This window comes from Mustelus asterias, chromosome 16 (genome assembly GCF_964213995.1).
Source record: "Mustelus asterias chromosome 16, sMusAst1.hap1.1, whole genome shotgun sequence".
Classification (NCBI taxonomy): Eukaryota; Metazoa; Chordata; class Chondrichthyes; order Carcharhiniformes; family Triakidae; genus Mustelus; species Mustelus asterias.
The window spans coordinates 93,423,924-93,446,238 of NC_135816.1; the positions used below are offsets into that span (position 1 = coordinate 93,423,924).

At 41.5% G+C, this 22,315-nt stretch overlaps 1 protein-coding gene and 1 long non-coding RNA gene across 3 annotated transcripts in view; one reads left to right on the forward strand and one right to left on the reverse strand.

Annotated features, from left to right (window-relative positions):
- The window catches only part of LOC144505301 (uncharacterized), a 33,359-nt gene extending 32,663 nt beyond the window's left edge, over positions 1-696 (reverse strand). The window contains exon 1 of one of the 2 annotated variants that reach the window (XR_013499808.1): positions 556-685. This is a non-coding gene — a long non-coding RNA (uncharacterized LOC144505301). Of the gene's footprint in view, positions 1-555 lie in introns of both variants that reach the window. The other variant, XR_013499807.1, reaches the window with a different exon arrangement.
- Positions 697-21,837, forward strand: LOC144505302 (NACHT, LRR and PYD domains-containing protein 3-like). Its single transcript, XM_078231409.1, has 11 exons — positions 697-1,012; positions 3,643-3,739; positions 6,036-6,202; positions 6,783-6,954; positions 7,053-7,118; positions 11,112-12,828; positions 19,640-19,726; positions 19,842-20,012; positions 20,128-20,298; positions 20,427-20,594; positions 20,793-21,837. The coding sequence occupies exons 2-11, from the start codon at positions 3,667-3,669 to the stop codon at positions 20,878-20,880; spliced, it is 2,880 nt and encodes a 959-aa protein (XP_078087535.1). The 5' UTR covers positions 697-1,012; positions 3,643-3,666; the 3' UTR covers positions 20,881-21,837.
- Positions 21,838-22,315: the final 478 nt, after the last annotated feature.

Genomic DNA, 22,315 nt, shown 5'->3' on the forward strand with positions numbered 1-22,315 from the left:
AGTATCACTACATTCTGCACCCTCTCCTTTCCTTCTCTACTTATGGTATGTTTTGTCCTCTTTTTAGGTCAAACCAAACCAAGTAAACAAACTCAGATTAAATCAGGACAAAGTAAAAGGGGCAGCTCCCCAAAAAGGAGGGGGAACAGCCCGAACAGAAATCAAAGTACAAAATAGTGTGCAGGAAACAGTACTTTTCACTGTATACTAATACATTTGACAAAAATAAATAAAATCACATTGGAGTTTACCAGTCACTATCAATTTTTTTGACAAACCAAATAGACCAGTCACTGTCAGAGCCATGTCCTGTCCATGATGTGAAGATGCCAGCGTTGGACTGGGGTGGGCACAGTAAGAAGTCTCACAACACCAGGTTAAAGTCCAACTCACCTGATGAAGGAGCAGCGCTCCTAAAGTTCGTGCTGCCAAGTGAACCTGCTGGACTTTAACCTGATGGGCTGTCCAGTTAATACAGTAAGAGACCCGCCCCTGTAACCCACCCCTTGTTACCTCACACACAGATTAGTTCCCGCCACCGAAGGGAAAACTAACCGGAAACGAATCGAATCTCCAGATACATGGCGGATGGTGGCGGCAGCAGCAACAGCAGAGCAGAAAAAGGTTTAGGAGAGCCTCACTGCGCCTGCGACCATATCTTTTACTCTCACCCCCGCCCAACATCCCGGGAGGCTCACTGCGCATGCGCCAACGGCCACATCTTCTTCTTACCTCCCCCTTCCCGGGAGCCTCACTGCGCCAGCGCAGGAAGCAGTTCGTTCAGAGCAGCCATTCTGTGGTCGACCCTGGCCGTTTTGTTGGCGGTTATTTGAACGCAATAAGCGACATATTAAAACAAACCCGGAATACTCGGTAGGGCCGGCAACGTCGGTGCAGAGAGAAGCAGCGTTAACGTTTCAGGCCGGCGAACAGGCGTGTCGAACTCCCATTTTTCAAGCCGAATTCCGCAGCGAACCGCGTGTGAGGTTGAGTGCGGCAGAGGCCTAAACTGGCAAGTAGCGGCTTTCTTCCTGTTACCGCGACTGCGGTTGATAAGGCCGCTGTCGGTGAGGGCCAGACACCAGTAGTTCTGGCCCGGCTCGCGCACAAACGGTTTAACGGCCTTGCCGCGTGAATACGAACCGCCACGATTCTTACAATGGGGTGGGCGGGACTTTGGGAAAGGTCTGATCCGATTGGGCGATGTTGCCGTCAATTAGCTATCTGCAGGCAATCGGGGACGAGCTATTTATTTTTGGGTGGGAGGGAGGGGGGAGAGTTGTGTAGCGCGCGCGGCACTCATGAAACAAGGGAAAAGGCCATTCAGACCACCGATCCTATTCCCCTATTCATTACGATGAAGGATGATCTGATTGCACAGAAACTAGGAGTAAGGGTAGTCTATTCGGTCATTCGAGCCTGCTCCGCCATGCGTTTTGATCATGGCTGAGTTTAAGGTTTATAAAGTTTTGTTATTAATGTCACAAGTAGGCTTACATTAACACTGAAATGAAGTTGCTGTGGAAATGCACTAGTCGCCACACTTTGGTGCCTGTCTGGGTACACTGACGGACAATTTAGTGTGTCAATGCACTGTCTTTTGGACTGTGGGAGGAAACCGGACCACCCGAAGGAAGCCGCCGCACACAGGGAGAACGTGCAGACTTTGCACGTGACACAAGCCCGGAATGGAACTCTCTTCCTGGCCCTGAGGCAGTAGTGCTAACCACTGCCACCGCGGCCCTTCAAATTCAATATCCTGATTTCCACCCCCCCCCCCCCCCCCAACATATCCCTTGATCCCATTAGCCCCAAGAGCTATATCTAATTTCCTCTTGAAATCACACAATGCTTTGTCCTCACCTACTTTCTGTGGTAGTGAATTCCACACATTCACCACTCTGGGTGAAGAATTTCTCCTCACCTCAGTTCTAAAACTTATCCACACACTGAACTTAATTCCAGGTTCCTGCCTGCTATCTTTCTCCTCATCCTTTTATAATCCTTAACTAAAAGGAAAATTACTTTAATGTTGGAAATCTGAAGTAAAATCTGAAAATCCAGGATATACTCAGGTCTGGCAGCATCTGAGGAGAGTGAAAAAGAGTGTTCACAGAACTTCTCATTAACTCTGAAGAGTCACATGCACTGGACATACTCAGCCTTGACTTTGTCAATGTCTTTTAAATAATTTTTTGACACTCTTGCTGTCAACCCGAGGTCTCCTGCATTCCTCATCAGCGACTACCTCTTCTGGTGGAGTGACTGAGACTTCCAGGCTGCCAGTCCTCTGGGCCAGGGCATTACAGAAAACCACCACTGTCCATCATTATATGGTTGGCTCACAAGCGGCTAATTAAGACCCCATGGTAAAATTGAGTAGCAGGTCCTGCTGCCAAGAAATGCAACTCGGGACCTGCTGTTTGCTTCGATGTCAGGGGCATCGACATGCCTTGTACATTTCAGCTCATGTGCTACAATTTCTTTTCCCTCTCCAGTGATTTCATCTGTGTTTCAGCCAATGTCTTAGTTTGAGCCAATCTATTCGCAACTTCAGTTATCCATTTGATGGTAGGCTGTTCCCCCAACATAATATCCTGTCTGTTGCAATGATTGCCTCCTTCCAACTCTTGTTGCATTGTCAGCACCCTACTTCAGTCCTGTAGTTTACAGAAATGACTGATCGGTGTCCAAGTAGTTTTTAGATATGGGCAGTGAGGAATGGAAAGGAAATCAAAGGATTGGGCACAAATACAACAAAACACATGGGAGTGGAGAATTATGATTGAAAAACAGTCATCAAATGCAGCACTAAAAAATGCCATAAATAATTATATATCTGGGTGTGCTGACAATTGAATTACATATACTGAGATATATATGTATAAAAATACATACACTATGTGTATGAGCGTGCAATCATTTCTGCGCATTGCCTCATTGTTTAAGGTTACATGATTTATATATCAATGTGGAATAGTGACAAATGTCTTCACTTCCTACTTCACTAATTAGTCAGATGCTAAGACCATAAAGGATGATGAATATATTCAAATAGAAAGACTAACCATGTCTCAATTCCATGAACACATGGACGTATCAGTGTAGGTAAAGACCAGAGAAATCACGTAGATACACACATTGTGTATTTGGAAAGGTATTTATGAAATACTACAATAACAACACTGAACAAAGGAAAAACATGGAGCACACATATGTGAATTAAATAATACGACGTCACCAGACTGTAAAACTGAGTGAATGGTCATTTATTTCATCAATCATTGCCCGGTCCATATTTATCTGCAGGATATTCTCCAACTCAGTATTAACACTGGTTTTGCCCTGCACCGGGTGAGTCAGTCTTGCCAACACAAGCTTCCAGCATGGAGCCTCGACTGATACAAGCTTACCTGAAACAGAGTTGTTATGCTCAGCTGGAGTCACAGGATTTCACTGGGCAGTTCTCTGTAAACTATCTGGTGTGGCATGTTGATTATAACATTGGAGAGATGCTTGACCTAAGTGCTAACAGCTTTTGTACTGATGGGAAGGAGGGACTGACATCTTCAATAAAGCAACAGTGTCCTGTTCATTTTAACAATTCCATGTAACCCTCCATTACATATTACGTTCTTACAGAATCTGAATACACCTGTCAACATCATGGCTCAAGTTGAAGAAGGTTCAAACAGTGGAGAAGATCCAACACCATCCAAAAAAATGAAAATGGACACAGGTAGGATAATCAAATACTTCATATTGTAATTTATTCCTGACAAAGGACATAATCTTGAGAAAGAATATGCAGCTCATTCAGAAACAGGTGGGATAGTGGATGAGTAGGAAAAGAGAAATAAGTGATTTTCCAGAGGGACATCAGAGTTACAGGTTGAGAAAGTACCTGAATACTAAAACTGTCCAATAGATAGCTAGTATTGGGGACTGGATTGGGGCAGTGATCCAAGATGCAGGGGATGAACCAGCATGGGGTGGGAGTGAAGGGCAAGTGGAGCACAGAAATAAGTGAGCCATAGTAGTAAGAGATTCTGTAATCCAGCAAATGGTACGCTCTTCAGTATTGAGTAAGTCCCAAATATTAAGTTACCTTTCAGATTCAAGAAGTAAAAATGTCCTGGAAAAAGTGGGACAAATTCTGAAAAGGAGAAATGAAAATCATCATGGTTTTAATCTATAACACTGTTGAAAATCTGTTCTGAAGACAATGAAAAAATTTAGATTCCAGACTGGAAAACCAAGCATGAAGGTGGTGATCTTTTTTTTTTCTGTTTTGGATGTGCGAGTCACTGTCAAAACCAGCACTTCTTGCCCTTTCCTAACTGCCTTTGCGAAGGTTAGTTGAACTGCCTTACTGAATCATTGAAATCAATGAGGTGTGCATATAGCCACAGTGTACTGGGCTGCTTCAGAGAGAAATGTGAGGCAGGTCAATGTGAAGCTGCTGGAGTGGAACAGGATACAAGGACTCACTTTCTTGGGCTCTGCAGTGACTTTTATGAAGAGAGAAGGGACAACTGTGATATAAGTCAACCAATAACAATGGTTTTGCCAAAAAAGAAGAAATTAATGGAACAGTGGAGAGGGGAATCAGTTAGTCCATGTAAGGATTGGAACATATCTGTATTAGGGTTTGAGATATGAGAGCAGAATTAGTGAAACCATTGGATGTGAAGCTTGGGGAGGATTTTTCATGATTTTGACCCAGTAATGACGAAGCAATGTAATATGTGTGCAAGTTTGGATGGTATGGCAGTTGATGATGTTCTCACACGTCCTCTATAAGGCCCATCTTGTAGTGTGACCTTATATGTGTATGAAATTATCCTGGTTCCAGCATCTTGAGACTGAAAAACTAATGGGTTCCAATATTAAGAAAAGATTCTGACAGCATTAGAACTTAAGGACGATAGATTCACTGTATGTAGAGTTAAAGAATAGAACAGGAAATAGCACTTTTTTTGGTTATTGCAAACAATTGATCCGTATTCTAAGTTTAAATTAGTGAACATGTATCGATTCAGAGGAGGCTTGAGTAAAGGGAATGGGATCGATCTTATGAAAAAATTTCTATAAATCCAGAATGAGCGTGAAAACGGGAGAGTTTCAGTAGCGCTTTTTTGGCTAGTCCAAATGTTGAATCTTGATTCTGCTGGCTGTTTTTCCGAGGCAGCGGGAAATGTAAACAGTGTGAATGGGTGGGAGGCTGGTTTGAGTGATGGACTGGGCTTCATTCATGACTTTGTAGTTTCTTGCTGTCTTGGACAGAGCAGGAGCCATACCAAGCTGTAATACAACCAGGATGAATGTTTTCTATGGTGCATCCGTAGACGTTGCTGAGAGTTGCAGTGGACATGCAAAATTTCCTTAGTCTCCTGAGAAAGTAGAGGCGTTGATGGGCTTTCTTAACTGTAGCATCCGCATGCAGGAACCAGGACAGGTTGTTGGTGATCTGGGCACCTGAAAACGTAAAACTCTCAACCATTTGTACTTCGCCCCTATTGATGTAGACAGGGGAAGGCCTCCACTATGCTTTCTGAAGTCCATGATGACCTCCTTCATTTTGTTGACATTGAGGGAGAGATTATTGTTAATTTATTCAGCCTTGCGCTGGAAATGGGTGCGAGGCTGATCGTACCGGATATCTGCTGCCGGTAAGATCTCAAACAGCAGGAAATCAGGCAAGTACCTGATTTCTCGTGTCTCGTGAAGAAGGTTCAAACAGTAGAGAAGATCCAACACCATCCTAAAAAATGATGTACCATCGGTTAGCAGGGCGTGATGGTAAGATCGCCCCAAATGTGAAATATTTGCGCACATTTTTTTCAGAATTGACTTTAAAGATCATTGGGCTGTCACACATGTAGGGCGGGATTTTACGATCCCACCCAAGGCCAGGATTTCCGTCCCACGAGCCTTGCCCAACCCGGAATCAGGGCGGGCGAGGCGGTAAAATTCCAGCCATGGTATGTAATGGTTTTCGGGCAGTTTAATACTGTACCTGTTTGTCTTCACAGATACTCCTTCTGCCATCACTGAGCTCTTGAAAAAGTGTGATGATTACCGGCTATTCCAGTTGATTAAATTCTACCGAGACAGACTGGAACAGGCAATTGAAGAAGGGGTAGAGGGACTCAATCTCTCATTAAAAAACAATGACCATTTCAGTGAGCAAGAGTATCAAGTAAGTATGAAGGAAGAAGAATATGCTCTGTTTATCAATTTCAGATCCAATTGGCTTTTCCCCAGTTAATTATTCTTACTCTAGATTACTACTTTTCCATAGCCCATCTAAAGTGTAGTATACAATGATCGCTGTCTGCTATGTTCCCTTACAGATACTTGGCTCATGTCATTCCCAGGAACACAATTGGCAGTGCCGCGTTTCTCAGTTTTGTTGCTGCTTCTTGCACTTCACTGCCATCAGTGATCTGATTAATCTCTAAGTAAATCACAAAGTGTGATAGCAGAAAGTAAGGGTTCAAACAAAATAGATCAAGACATTAAGCTCATGTCATGTTGAACCCTGAAGGATTAAACAAAAACAAATTTGAATTTAGTTATTCACATTTATTTGCTACTAATGACTGAATCAAGATGTGAACAAAGTGTTTAGTCTGTTTGGAATGGATCAATACTCAATCCAGTGACTGTTTTGTGTGCTAGAACAGCTTGGAAATTCTATGACTCAGTGAATTCTTTCCTTCTCGTTCTCAATGTTTATCTTCCAGTCTGCTTTGTATATTCAGTGTTGTTGTTTACAGAAAGTTACTGAGCTCACAGAGAAGAAAAGCAAGGCAGACGGTTCCAAACTTCTCCTAAATCTGGTGATGGCAAAAGGATCTCAAGCACGAAGGATAATGTGGGAATCCTTTGTGAAGATCTGCGATGGATTACCGGAATTGGATAAGATACTGAAAGAAATACAAGAACTGGGTACTGTAAAATTGCACCTCCAGTTTCAGATTCAAATGCTGCAGATTGTTTAGTTGCATTACACAGATTTGACTGTAAAATTTAATTGTTTTCCACAGGTTGTGATTCATTTGATTATTTGGACAAAGCACAAGATTTATCCCAAGTATCCAGTCAGCTAGAAGGTGAGGCATGGAATAGAACCCTTTATTTCACTTATGATAATTGGGATGTTGATTGTATTGTCAAAATCTGTGAATCAGATGTTTATCATCTAGGAAAAAAACAAATAAACATAGTATGGTTTTAGTTTTAAATATAAACATAGTATGGTTTTAAATCTCAATTATTAACACCAGAATTTCTTAAAATTCATGTGATGTGACATATTCTGTATCAATCCTGACATTGTATTATTTCAGCATGTTCAGCAATTGTTTTTAACCTGCGAAGGATCACATAGAGATGGTAGCATCCTGATATCATAATGAAACCCCGTACACACATTGCAGGCTCCTGATACACTTTGAAATCCAGTACAAACCTGGCAGGATCCTGATACACTGTGAAACCCCACACACAACTGGCAGCATCCTGATACACTGCGAAATCCCGTACAGACCTGACCGGATCCTGATCCACTGTGAAACTCCATACACATTTGGCAGAATTCTGATGCACTGTGAAACCCCATACACATATGGTGACTCATGAAGCCCAGATTTGTGAGGTCTGCAACTGTGCACATTACAAAGACATCAGGAATCTCGGGCAGAAAATTGCCTGTGCCCAATGTGGAACTTGCTGTCAGATTTTCCGTCTAATAACCCAATCACTGATAATCTCACTGTTTACAGCAAACTCCAGGCCAATGTTCAGGCTGATGTGGAGATTATTGACATTGCTTTCTTATTACAATGCAAGGGAGAAAATTCTTCCACTCGAAGCATAACCTTTTAGTTCAGGAATCCTTTAGACCCAAACTAATGACTGACAAATTTGTTATAAATCATGAAACCTGTAATATAAGAAACCAAAGACCAAAATCAAGCAGCTGGGAATTGTTGGTTGGTCAAATGGACATTGCACTGATTGAAGTGAATTCATTTCTATTTCAAAATCAGTAATAATAGCAGAACAACTATAAAAAGATGTTCAATGAATGTATGTGTAAATATGCTGAAACATTGCTTTCTGAAGCACAGCAGAATAGAAAGATGGGAGACTGTTAAATAAGTTAACTGCCCATGGTGTTATGGGTAAGAGCCTGGCATGGATAGAGGATTGGCTGACTGGCAGAAGGAAGAGAGTGGAGGTAAAGGGGTCTTTTTCAGGATGGCAGTCGGTGACTAGTGGTGTGCCTCAGGGGTCAGTGCTGGGACCACAACTTTTCACAATATACATTAACGATTTGGAGGAAGGAACTGAAAGCACTGTTGCTAAGTTTGCAGATGATACAAAGACACAGAACATAGAAAAACTACAGCACAAACAGGCCCTTTGGCCCACAAGTTGCGCCGGTCATGCCCCTACCCACCTAGGCTTATATATAGGCTTACCTATAACCCTGAATCCTATTAAGTCCCATGTCCTCATCCAGAAGTCTCTTAAAAGACCCTATCGAGTTTGCCTCCACCACCACTGACAGCAGCCGATTCCACTCACCCACCACCCTCTGAGTGAAAAACCTACCCCTGACATCTCCTATAGAACATAGAAAAACTACTGAACATAGAAAAACTACAAATCAACAGGAGTGGGATTTGAACCCATGCCTCCAGAGGAGACTGCGACCTGAACGCAGCACCTTAGACCGCTCAGCCATCCTCACTTCCTTATGTAGAGGGACAGGTAGTATTGAGGAAGCAGGGGGGCTACAGAAGAACTTGGACAGGTTCGGAGAGTGGGCAAAGTAGTGGCAGATGAAATACAATGTGGAAAAGTGTAAGGTTATGCACTTTGGAAGGAGGAATGGAGGCAGAGACTATTTTCTAAATGGGAAAATGCTTAGGAAATCAGAAACACAAAGGGACTCGGGAGTCATTGTTCAAGATTCTCTTAACGTTAACGTGCATGTTCAGTCAGCAGTTAGGAAGGCAAATGCAATGTTAGCGTTCATGACAGCAGAGGAGGAATGTACTTCTGAGGCTGTGTAAGGCTGTGGTCAGACCCCATTTGGAGTATTGTGAGCAGTTTTGGGCCCCATACCTAAGCAAGGATGTGCTGGCCTCAGAAAGGTCCAGAGGAGTTTCACAAGAATGAAGAGCTTGTCGTATGAGGAAAGATTGAGGATTCTTGGTCTATACTCATCAAAGTTTAGAAGGATGAGGGGAGGGGAATCTTATTGAAACTTAAAGGATACTGCAAGGCCTGGATCGAGTGGACGTTGAGAGGATGTTTCCACTAGTAGGAAAAACTGGTACCAGAGGGCACAACCTCAGGCTAAAGGGAGGATCCTTTGAAAGAGAGATGAGGAGGAATTTCTTCAGCCAGGGATTGGTGAATCTGTGGAACTCTTTGCCGCAGAAGGCTGTGGAGGCCAGGTCATTGAGTGTCTTTAAGACAGAGGTAAATAGGTTCTTGATTAATAAGGGGATCAGCGGTTATGGGGAAAAGACAGGAGAATGGGGATGTGAAAAATGATTGAATGTCGGAGCAGACTCGATGGACCGAGTGGCCTAATTCTGGTCCTGTGTCTTATGGTCTAAAATGATCAAGGACAGCAATGTGTTGTTTGATCCAAATAAGCCTGTCATTATAATGGAGTTGACCACACCTACCTATCCATTCTGTATCAATACATTCAAATTTCTCTTGATTGCATTTGCATTTCTGCCCCATCAGTGTCCTTCATTGTAATTTGTCTCCCCTCTATATTACCCATTGGAGAAAACATTTTCCCATTTTTGCTCCTTCTTTGTTATTATTTTGGAAACACTGCAGCTCCTGCAGCCTGAGGGGTGGTGACCAGGAAGTGGTAAAAGCATACTTGAGGGATGGTGAGGGCTTGGGAGGGGGACTGTGGGAGGAAGAACAATGTTCCTTTCCTCCTGAATTTGGTCTGCAACTTTGATGCAGGCAACTATCTGGGACATCGCTGAAGCTACAAGTTCATTTATTGGTAGTGCATCATTCAGCAATCAGCAAACACAGCCCTTTGAAAATGCTGAGGCCATTTTTCACAATTTAGTTGTGAATTCTATTAAAGCATTAGAAACCGAATCTCCTTTTACCTGAATTAAATGTTTCAAACTGTCTTACACTTGCCTTAATTTAAACATTGTTCTGATTTGCAATGACAGTAACCTTGACCTGCATGATTATAGAAATGCAGGTATTTGCCAGATAACCCGCACAATTTATAACAGCAAATTAACCCCTGTGCATTCACAATCTGACCTTCTGTCAGTGCATGCAATTTGCTTGATAACCTGTCTGTGTACAATGACAGTGGAACTTCTGAGGAAACAAAGTGTATGGAGGTAATCTAGAACTCAAGGGATTGGCAGGTGAAGGCAAGCCACCAGTGACGGTCAGTGATGCCAGAGCGATTGGGCGAATAGGAGTTAGTATGAGTTTGGCTATAGACAGCAGAGTTCTAGATGAGCTCAAGTTTATGGAGGGTGCAAGATGGAAGGCTGGTCAAGAGAGCATTGGACTAGTCAAGTCTCCAGGCAACAAATGCTCAAACCTGGTTACTGCACTAAATCAGCTAGGGCAAGAGCAGAGATACATGAATTAGTGATGGTGGTTTCAAGCATCCTTCATGATGGGAGGATGAGGGATTGGAAGCTTATTTAATAATCTGATCAAACATTCAGTGGGATTTCTGTCCATTTGCAGTCTCGCTCACTCATTCTTCTCTCAATTCACACATTACCCACAATAACCCATCCTTTATCAAATATGATAACACTGAAACTCGCTATTTATTCTCCATATTCCACTGATATTACTCAAAAATTGAGCATTTCTCATTGAAAACAGGTGAGGATTTTAAACTATTCTTGAACATTGTTCACTTTTAAGCAAGTTTTCCAACAGTTGGAAATTAATTTTGATGTAGACATTTACTGAAATGAAGCTATAACTGAAAATCTTGTAATAATGGTATTGAGAATTTGTTTTTGTGGAAAAGTAACTAATATTCAGAACAACTCCGTCTGTTCTAATTCAAGATGTTCAGCAGAAGCACAAGGAAACACTGCGGGAACAAACAGAAACATTGAGAATAAACTCTGTCTTATTTAAGGAGAAAGTCAAGATTTTCCAGTTAGTTGATCATTATGCTGATCTATCAATCATTTCTACTCGAGAAATTCAACTTTTGGAGCATGAACTGCTGGCCAGAAGCAGGGAGCATAAGGTTTGGAGAGAAAAACACCTACGAAAAGAAATGGAAAAAATCCAACCTGCACAATTGTTCCAGGGCCGTTTATCTGGGACAGAATGCAAACTTGGGAGTTCAGCAGCAGTGAGTGGAGTCCAAGGGGTAGGAAAAACAACAATGGTGCAAAAGATTGTTCATGACTGGGCCACTGGGAAAATATACCCAAACATTCAATTTGTTTTCAGTTTTAAATTTCGAGATTTGAACACTATTAATTGTAAACTAAACTTGAGGAATCTTATACTTGCATTCTATCCTTACATGTGCAATATACTCGGAGAGCTCTGGAAAAACCCAGAAGGATTGCTATTTATATTTGATGGTTTGGATGAATTCAAGGACAGTCAGAGAAATATTGAAGCAAAGTCCATGTGCACCAATCCTGAATTCCCGTGCGAAGTGTCTGATATTGTCCACAGTTTAATACAGCACAAGCTGCTCCCAGGGTGTTCAGTGCTAGTGACCAGCCGCCCCACTACATTACAGTTATTAGAAAAGGCTGGAATCAGTGTCTGGGCTGAAATCCTGGGGTTTGTTGGTGAAGAACGGAAGAAATATCTCAATAAGATTTGTGAAGATGAGACAGTGGCAGCGGCTGTTTTCAAGCACATCGAGGAGAATGAGCTCCTGCACACAATAAGCTACAACCCTTCATACTGTTGGATCCTTGGTCTGTCACTGGGTCCCTTCTTCGCACAAGGAGATGGGGAGCACCAGCAAGTGCCCAAGAACATCACCCAATTATATTCCTCCTATTTTTACAACATTCTGAAAAACCATGGCCAAGAGATTGAAAACCCTCGCGATGTGTTCCTGGCAATTGGTGAGATGGCGTTTGCAGGAATCTCAGAGAAAAGAACTGTGTTCACAAATGAAGATTTGGTCAAGTACAGTACACAACCTTCCCAGTTCCTGTCTGACTTCCTGAAAGATATTTCTGAAAGAGGTGATTCTCCACAGAATGTAGTTTACACGTTCCCACACATCACCATTCAAGAATTTGCTGCAGCAATCGCACAGTTCCTGACTCCCAATCCCAAGGACATCGGGAAAATGCTTGGTGAAGCCCACAGCAAAGAAGGTGGGAGGTTTGAGATATTTGTCCGATTTGTTGCTGGTCTTTCCTCCCCACAGTCGGCTCAGCCTTTGGAGGAGATTCTGGGTCCATTTCTTAAACAAACGACCAGCCGAGTGACTGACTGGGTGAAGGAGAAAGTTAAAGCGATACTGGGGAACACGAAAGGTAAAATTGGTAAAAGAAGCCACATGAACATTTTGCACTACTTATCCGAATCTCAGAATAAAACGCTGGCTCAGTCTACAGTGGGATCCGTGGAGACATTTAAATTTTGTGGATTGCGACTGTCCATAATTGACTGTGTGGTCCTATCTCATGTTATTGGACTCTGTAATTTAATAAAGCACCTCAATCTGGAGAACTGCTTTATTCAGTTTGAAGGACTCCAGCGGCTCGGTCCCGTACTGTACAGATGCCGGGAGTTGAGGTAATTATCTCTTAATTCAGCAAATTGTCGAACAATCGTGCACTGTATTTGCTTTATAAAAAAGAAATTCAAGCAGCTAATTTGAAACAGGGAGAAGCAGACGCAGCACAGACATCATCAATAAAGCATTATATAAGAGTATCAGTTAGTAATTTCCTCAGGACTGGGGGATCTAAAATGGATCCTTGTGAACAGGTAGGGATTTTCCAGCCTCTATTGGATGAGCAAATGCAGATAACAAAAATGCTCAGATTATGCACTTACAGATGATAATTAGTAAGACTGGGCAATAGAATATAAATATGTATTACAAGCCAGCAGCACAGGAAATTTATGGAAAATATTTTCTGTGTCCACCATTTTAATCAGAAACAATCTTTTTAAAAAAGCTAACAATTTGGTAATTAATCCAATACCATGCAGGGTACATCTTTTTGAAGGATTAACTTCCTGGATTGAGAATGCTGGGAAAATGGAAATCTTTTGCATTGTACACCCTTAACATTAAGTAAGATATGACATTTGGGAGATGAAAAAAGCTCCAATTGAATAGGTTGTAGGGTTTATCACTGGAGTGAAGGGCAAGGCTGGTAGAAGTAGGAAACCCTGCATGACTCGGGATATTGAGGCCCTGGTCAAGAAGGAGGAGGCATATGACATGCATAGGCAACTGGGATCAAGTGGATCCCTTGAGTATAGATGGTGTAGGAGTAAAGAGAGAACTCAGAAGGGCAAAAAGGGGACATGAGATTGGTTTGGCAGATAAGGCAAAGAAGAACCCAATGAGCTTTTACAAATGCACAAAGGGAAAAATTTTTAAAAGGGAGAGAGTAGGGCCTCCTAAGGATCAACAAGGCCATCTATGTGTGGATCCATAAGAGATGGCTGAGATCCTAAATGAATATGTCTCATCAGTACTGTTGAGAAAGGCAGGGATGTTCGGGAACTTGGGGAAATAGTGATATCGTGAGGAGTGTACATATTACAGAGGAGGTGGTGCTGGAAGTCTTAAAGCGCATCAAGCTCGATAAATCCTGGGAACCTGATAAAGTATATCTCAGGACATTGTGGGAGGCTAGGGAGGAAAGTGTGTCTCTCCTGGCAGAGATATTTGAATCATTAACAGCCAGCCGTGAGGTGCCTGAAGATTGGAGGGTGGCAAATGTTGTGCCTTTGTTTAAGAAAGACTGCAGGGAAAAGCCTGGGATCTACAGGCCGGTGAGACTAACATCTGTTGTGGGTAAGTTGTTAGAAGGTGTTCTGAGAGACAGGATCTACAAGCATTTAGAGAGGCAAGGACTGATTAGGGGCAGTCAGCATGGCTTTATGATAGGCAAATCATGTCTCACAAATTCGATTGCATTTTTTGAAGGGATAACCAAGAATGTAGATGAGGGCAGTGCCATCGACGTTGTTTACATGGGCTTTAGCAAGACCTTTAACAAGATACCACTGCATGGTAGGTTATTGCATAAGGTTAAATCTCACAGGATCCAGGGTCATGTAGCCAATTGGATGCAAAATTGGCTTGATGACAAGATAGAGGGTGGTTGTAGAGGGTTGTTTTTAAAACTCGAGCCTATTGACCAGCGGTGTGCCTCAGGGTTCGGTGCTGTGTCCACTGTTATTTGTCATTTATATTAACGATTTGGATGAGAATTTAGGAGGCATGGTTCGTAAGTTTGAAGATGACACCAAGATTGGTGGCATAGTGGACAGTGAAGAAGGTTATCTAGGATTGCAATGGGATATTGATCAATTGGGCCAGTCGGCTGATGAATGGTAGATGGAATTTAATTTAGGTAAATGCAAGGTGATGCATTTTGGAAGATCGAACCGGGGCATGACTTACTCAGTTAATCATAGAGCTCTGGGGAGAATTATGGAATGAAGAGATCTGGGGATACAGGGCATAGCTCCTTGAAAGTGGAATCACAGGTGGACAGGGTGATGAAGAAGGCATTTGGCATGCTTGATTCCATTGGTCAGAACATTGAATACAAGTATTGGGACGCCTTGTTGAATTTGTACAAGACATTGATGAGGCCACACTTGGAATAATGTGTACAGTTCTGGTCACCCTATTATAGAAAGGATGTTATTAAACTAGAAAGAGTGCAGAAAAGATTTATTAGGATGCTACTAGGACTTGATATTTGAGTAATGAGAGGCTGGATAGATTGGGACTTTTTCGCTTGGAGCGTAGGAGGCATAGGGATGATCTTATAAAATAAAGAGGGGCATTAATCAGGTAGATAGTCAACATTTTTTTCCAAAGGTAGAGGGCATAGGTTTAAGGTGAGAGATACAAAAGGGTCCAGAGAGACAATTTTTTCACACAGGGTGGTGAGTGGAATGAGCTGCCAGAGGTAGTAGTAGAAGCGAGTACAATTTTGTCTTTTAAAAGCATTTTGACAGTTACATGGATAAGATGGGACATGGATATCGAGTGATATGGGCCAAATGCGGGCAATTGTGACTAGCTTATTAGTTAAAAAAAGGCGGCATGGACAAGTTGGGCCAAAGGGCCTGTTTCCATGCTGTTGCCTCTATGACTCTTGAGTACAGGTACGCATCAGTCTGACAGCGAACCCTGGGATTTCCCATGCTGTCTTCTGTGTGCACACCAGTTTGGAGACAGAAGTTCTCCAAATTCCCCATATAGTGCTCAGAAATAGAATTAGGGCTAGTTTAATAAAGAATAAAATGAAAGCCCCCCCCGCCGCCCCAAGCCTCTCCTTGTTACATAAAATCCTGGAGAACAGAGCTTACAACAGCATTATACTTATATAATCACTGTTAGCTCTTCAGAAAGTACTGTTTCATAAGGTAACTCAACCAGTGCTATAATGAAGGTTCATGCAATGAATATAGGTGATAGGTGAAGGCTATTAGATATTTCAAGCCTACTCTACTATTCCACTAGATAATGGCTAATACTGTACCTCAACATAATTTTCCCACATCATCCTTGTATCCTTTAATAACTAGATATCTATCGATCTTTGTCTTGAACATTCTCAATGAACTGAGTCTTCTGGGTAGAGTATTCCAAGGATTCACCACTTTCTGAGTGAAAAAAATCCTCCTCATCTCAGTCCTAATTGGCATAACCCTTACTCTGAGGCTATGCCCCCTGATATTAGACTCACTACCCAGGAGACGCATCTATTGACACCTATTCTGTTGAGCCCAAAAAGAACTGTATGCTTGAACGATATACGCTCTCATTCTTCTGATCTCCAGATATTCTCGGCCCAGTCTCATCAATCCTCATGGAATAGTCAGCCATATCAGGACTTAACCTGGTGTACCTTGCTTGCTTGTAGAGACCAAAGCACTGCATTGTACTTCAGGTGCTGTCCCCCTGCAAGGCTCTTAAAAATAGCAGCGTGTTTTTTTTACTCCTGTACTCAAATCTTAATGGATAAAATACAAGGAGTCAATGTTTAACATTTCATTCCAGAAAATAGTTCAATTTCCATAAAATAATTTGGCAACCAGAATTGTACACAGCACTCCAGGTGTGGTCTAATCAAAGCTCAATACAAGTTCAGCATAATTCCTTTATTTTCAATTCTGTCCCACCAGAAAGAAACTTTCCTGTTTTTTTGACTTGTTTCAAGCCTTTATATTTTCAGTGATTTGTGTATTTGCATTCCCTTTACATCTCCATCTTATTTAGATTCTTCTTATCTAAGTTCTGTGCAATTTACTTATTTTCCTTGCCAAAACAATTATCTATATCTATTAAAATTATGCACATTCTCCAGGTTTGTTAATATCTTTCCGGTAATTTATACAGTTCTCTGTGGTGTTGACAGCTCCTTTCTCAGTTTGTTGTCAAGTGCAGCATTATAAATTGTTTGATTCAAATCATTTTGAATCATTAATATAAAGAGTGAAGAACAGTGATCCCAGCACTTTTCATGCGGAGCACCGCTTTCTTCCTTCCGTGAATCTGAATAGCTATCCATCACCAATCTGCTCTGCTTTCCATCTCAAAGCCACAGAGTGGTCCACTCGTCTTATCATCCTCTGGCTGCATATGCTCTCACCATTATTAATTTATTGTGTTATCTTATCAAAATGACTCTTTAAAATCCAGGCAAATGATATTTGCTCCATTATACTTATATAATCACTGTTAGCTCTTCAAAAAATATGCACAAAGGTTGGCCAAGCAGAATGTTTCCTTTGAAATCCATGCTTAATATTAAATATTCTGTTTTTAGTTTATAAACGCTCATGTTTTCCATCTCTAATTTTGTAGGGATTCTGCAATTTTTCAGTCACCAATGTGCTACGCAGATCTGTTCTGTCTTGCTTCTTAAATTTAATATTCTTCATGCACTACACCTTTCTTCGAAAGAGTTGTGCAAAACTTTAGCAATGCCTCTGCTATCTCTTCCCATTTAAAATGTGTGGATGCAATCTGTCCAGACCAGGGATTTTAAACTTTCTAAGTTTATTTAGTTCATTTACTCTTGTACCTCTTGATTTTCAGTGGACTTAGCTAATTCAGTGTCATGTCCACCTGTCCTTTTTTTCTTTGGTAAATAATGATCATTGCTTGTGCACACTAAGTAGGCCTTCTCTTTTTGCGACTTCTGTTTTTTTATTTATGCACCAATAAAATACTTTGCCATTTTCTATTCCTTGATTATATAATTCCTCTGCTCTCTTGTCTTCAATCTCTCCTCTCAACTTTACCTTTTCTCCTTTACCATGCTCTTCCTTGCAGTCCATGTACTCTTATTCACAGCCACTAAAAAAACACCCTTAGTCAAACCTATTACCCTGGTCTTTGTCAGCCTTAAGTGCTCTTCAAGCAGCATTTTGAAGCCTGTGATACAGTATTGTTAACATTGCTCAGATCTTTCCTAACTTTTTCTACTTTTATCTGCTCGAGTTCATTCTCTATTACTAGATCCAGCAGTGAATCCTCCCATCTTATAACTTGGTTAGAAAGGGACCCGATTCGTGTCGCAAGGGAACGCAAATCCCTTATCCCCGTTACATACCTCTTCTGGTCAATTAATATCAGGGAAGTTGAAATCCTCAATTGATTATTATTCTGTGTTTTTGTTAATTTTGTTATGTTTTATATTTTTTTCCACCCCTCTTTCACTATTAGGGGCGGGATTTCCTGGCTACGCTTGCCCCAAAATTGGAAAATCCTGCCTGAGGTTAACGGACCTTTGCATGGTCTGCCCCTGCTGCTACAATTACCGTGGTGGGTGGGGCGGGAGAATTCCTCCCGAGGTGTCTGTATACTACCTTATTAATGTGTTTCAATCTTTATTATCAATTAACTCTCGATATGGACTGTATTTCTGTGTCGCTAATAGTCACATCACTTTTTTCTAATCCTGTACTGTTTTCCTTAATGCTGCCATTTCCACTTCCCTATTTTTGCGAATGAAGTTACACCCTGCAAAGTTTCATTCACCCCTGATATTTCTGTTGCAATGTCTCAGTAATCTTAACTATCTCTCACTCAACGCATTATTGCCTCCAGTTTCCTGTTTTAGTGTGGAGCCTGTGCATTACTGTCCAGACAGTTCAGCTTATTTTTAATGGCAGTTCCTCTTTATTTTCAGTCATCATTCCACACTTATGCTCCATAGTTTTGTTACCTCCTTCTGTCCAAGTCCTCAGTTGATTCTTTCCTATCCTTTTCGGTTTTCTCTACATTTATGCTGATTTCTTTTTCTTTCCTTCCCTGTCTCACTATTTTGAAGTACTTGTCATCTCCGTGTGAACCCACTGCACTGAAACATGGGGACCCTATTCCTTTCCCAGTACTTGCAGCCATGTCCAGTGGAAGGGAACCTCTCCTTGCCAAACGAGCTCTTTAGCCACATACAAATTCTCCTAAAATGACTGCCAGTTTTCACTTGACTCAGGTAAAAGGGAGAATTCCCCCCACAAGCACAGGGGAGGGAATCCTGCTATTTAGTTTTTCCCCTAATGCTCGATATTCCCTCAGAAGAATGTCTTCCCTTTTCCTGCCTATGTTGTTTGTTCTGCATGGATCACTACAACTGGATTAACCCTCTCCCATTCCAAGTTCATTCCCTGCCACCATGCATTATCCCTTACCCTGGCACCTATGAGATTCTGCTTCATGGCTGCAGAGGATGCTGTGTGTTCCCCAAGGAGCGAATCTTCTATTGCTGCTACATGTTTATCCTGCTCCTTCCTTGCTGTACAGCCTCTGAATAATGAAAGGTGCATTGTAACTGTTTTGTTACCTGATACATTGCACCTCTTGAACAGGGCTAGTTTTGAAGTGATTTCGATGTCAACCTCTCCCAACGTTTCAATGGAAATTCCTCCCCCTCCCTTATGTTTATGAGAGCTAGAGAATCTGAAGACAGATATTTCATACATTTGTGGGAATCTGAAATGGATTTCACTGTTCACAGTCCCAACAGTTAGCCTGCCCTGTCATTTCTAATCTTTTCTATAATTTTCAGTTATCTGTATTAGATTTTATGTGTTTATGAAAATATCTATGAGGTTATCTCCTTAAGCAATTAAGTTGATAATGATAATATATATAATACATATTGAAATATGTACCCACCAATCCCGTTACTGTCCCGTTATACCCTTGCTTGATTTTTAAAAATAGTCACTGAACATGTCAGTGCAAAGAGTGTGATTAATTCTCAATGATGGAGATGTCTGTTCATCAAATTGCTCCTTTTTTTTTCAAGTGTTTCCTCTCACATCCAATGGGGGAAAAAATGTATCTATCTTGAGGTTTATTTCAGTTTGTTTCTCACTGTCTGTTTGTATTTAGACTGGGAAGAAATAAACTGGGAGACTCGGGAGTGAAAGTACTGGCCGAAGCTCTAAGAAACCCAGAGTGTAAAATACAGAAGCTGGAGTAAGTATTTTGAGATTGTGCTTGTAATGCTAAATTATTACAAGTGTAATTATTGATGGGCACCACGTTTTTGCCTCTGACTTATGTTATTTTTCTTTGTCTCCCCAATCACCAGGCTGAAGAGTAATGCTCTCACGGAAGCTTGTGCTGAGGACCTTGCCTCTGCTCTTGGTACAAACCAATCACTGACAATTCTGTCCCTGAGCAATAATAAACTGGGAGATACAGGACTGAAACTAATATCAGTGGCTCTGAGGAGCCCGGAATGTAAAATACAGACGTTGGTGTAAGCATCATATTGTGCTATTAATAAGTGGATGCCAGACACGATTAATGTCGGTAATTGTAGTAAACACTGAAAATTTACCCTGTTTTCTGTTATTTCATTTTCTGATCCCCAGGCTGAAGAACAACTCTCTCACAAACTCTTGTACCGAAGACCTCGCCTCTACTCTCGGCACAAACCGATCACTGATGGACCTGATCCTGGGTGGTAATAAACTGGGTGATGCAGGAGTCAAACTACTGTCTGCAGCGCTCAGGAACCCAGAGTGTAAAATACAGAAACTGTTGTAAGTTTGAAATTTGTGTGTGTAATAACTGAATATCTGACAATTTAGTTACTATAATGATCCAGAATAACATTATTAAAAGCACTGGAGATTTGCGCTGATCCCTTTGCGTCTCTATTTTGTCGTAGGCTATGGGATGTTGGAATCACAGATTCTTGTGCCGAGGATCTCACTTCTGCTCTCAGTGTAAACCAGATATTGACAGATCTAAACCTGGGGTCAAATTCCTTCACAGACCGATCTGTCCCTGCTTTCTCCAACCTCATACAGACCTGTAGGAGTCTGAAGTGGATTTGGTGAGTGCTTGTATACACTTTTAGTTTATAACCAATAAATGAATTTCTCACTAATAGGTAATATTTGTTGGATTCATATGCAATAGTTACTGCAGATTTTCACAGTAACTTCATTGCAGTGTTAATGTAAGCCTACTTGTGACTAATAAACTTTACTTACACTGTTCAATTTATTTCTTGTCCTTTCATCTGTTTCAGGTTGGGGCGAAATCGGTTCAGTCCAAGCAAAAAGAGACATCTAAAATTACTGCAGAACTCCAGACCAGGACTGAGTGTGGAAGTGTGAATATTTCAATTTATAAACAATACTGGTGTGATTATATGAACATTTTAGGCTGATTTTCTGTCCCTTCACTGAATCAGCCACACTTCAGGTTTACATCCTATTGGCCAATTACCAGTGTCCAGCTCAAACTGCGCGAATGTCATTCCCTATTTTCACTGCCAGAGACTCAGCAGCAGGGTCAATGGTCACAACTGCCTGGCCCCACAGTGCTGCTTCTGCAGGATACCCAGGATTGAACTTCCCTAATTGAAGCACAGAGGAAATCCACAGAAAGAAAGGGTTCGAAGTTAGCCTGGCCTGCATCAGGACACAGACAATTGCACTCAGTGTTTCTGGGTTTTGTAACTCCATTAACATTTCACTCCGTATCAATGCCCCGTAATCCCTCTGACGAGTGAACATTTATTCAGGTAGGGAATAAGATACATCCAGCTGCGATAGATTCCAGCTTCCAACAGGGGCCAAGATCCGGTGTGTAGGATCATCCAGGGAGGGTATCCTTTGGGCAGATTGCTGAAATTGATGTCTCCAAGATGGGTCAGCAAGCTGAGAGGAGAAGTGTGCAAATTGCCACATGGGAACCCTGCCATTCTGTATGGGTAACTTTGAGCTTTTGCAGTGTTTCAGTACTCTGAATGTCCTGTGTTTCTGGCACCAATATGAGAACAGGTACTGGCGTTACCAAGTAAATTAAAATTTGCATATTTAGTTTGGTTGGAGTTATTGTCTATCATGAGATTGTGAAAAGAGTTGATGACACCCCCTACATACAACATCCTGTGGAAATAGAGGGATTAATCAAAGGACTTAAATTAAACTGTACTTGGGTAGCTTTGTAAAATGATATCGACTTGGAAATATTTCAAACTTTTGTTAACCTTCACCTCTGCGTCGCTGCCTCTTGGAAAAAATAAAGAAACTGATTAAAATTATTATTTTGTGCTGTTGAATTAAATAGTTCATTATCTTAACAAGTGCATCCCATGAGTTAAATTTTGAAAATGCCTATACTTTTATAGAGTTCAGCCAAAGGCCTTTAATCATTTGCCTTCAGCAGATACAGCTGAGTGGATCAAAAGCAGGTCCAATGAGGAAAAGCCAGAGAGAGCCTGGTGAACAGGAGCATAATTGGGAACACAATATTCAAGGGTATTTGACATGGTGGAATGACGTGAAGAAAGGAAAGGAATGAGGTGTATCTCTGTTAATTATAGAATCAGAATTAATGAGATCAGTACAGTAGTGTGCGATGATTTTGGTGTGTGGGAGGGGTGTCTCGGTCAGGATCTAAGTGCATGTGTTTGTACAGTTGAGAATCTGGAGCATCGAAGGTGTTTCATGGAGCACAGGAAATAAGTTATTGAAAGTGAATCATTTCCAAGGTATGCTTTGCCTGATACAGGTTTTGTCAATATTGTGGATGTGATCTTTTGGA

What these genes read in the sequence shown, in the direction of transcription:
- LOC144505302 (XM_078231409.1), top strand. Translation starts at nt 3,667, where the DNA reads ATGGCTCAAGTTGAAGAAGGTTCAAACAGTGGAGAAGATCCAACACCA. An exon ending in TGTAAAATACAGAAGCTGGA is followed by an intron (nt 19,727 to 19,841) that starts GTAAGTATTTTG and finishes CCCAATCACCAG; the next exon opens with GCTGAAGAGTAATGCTCTCA. An exon ending in TGTAAAATACAGACGTTGGT is followed by an intron (nt 20,013 to 20,127) that starts GTAAGCATCATA and finishes TCTGATCCCCAG; the next exon opens with GCTGAAGAACAACTCTCTCA.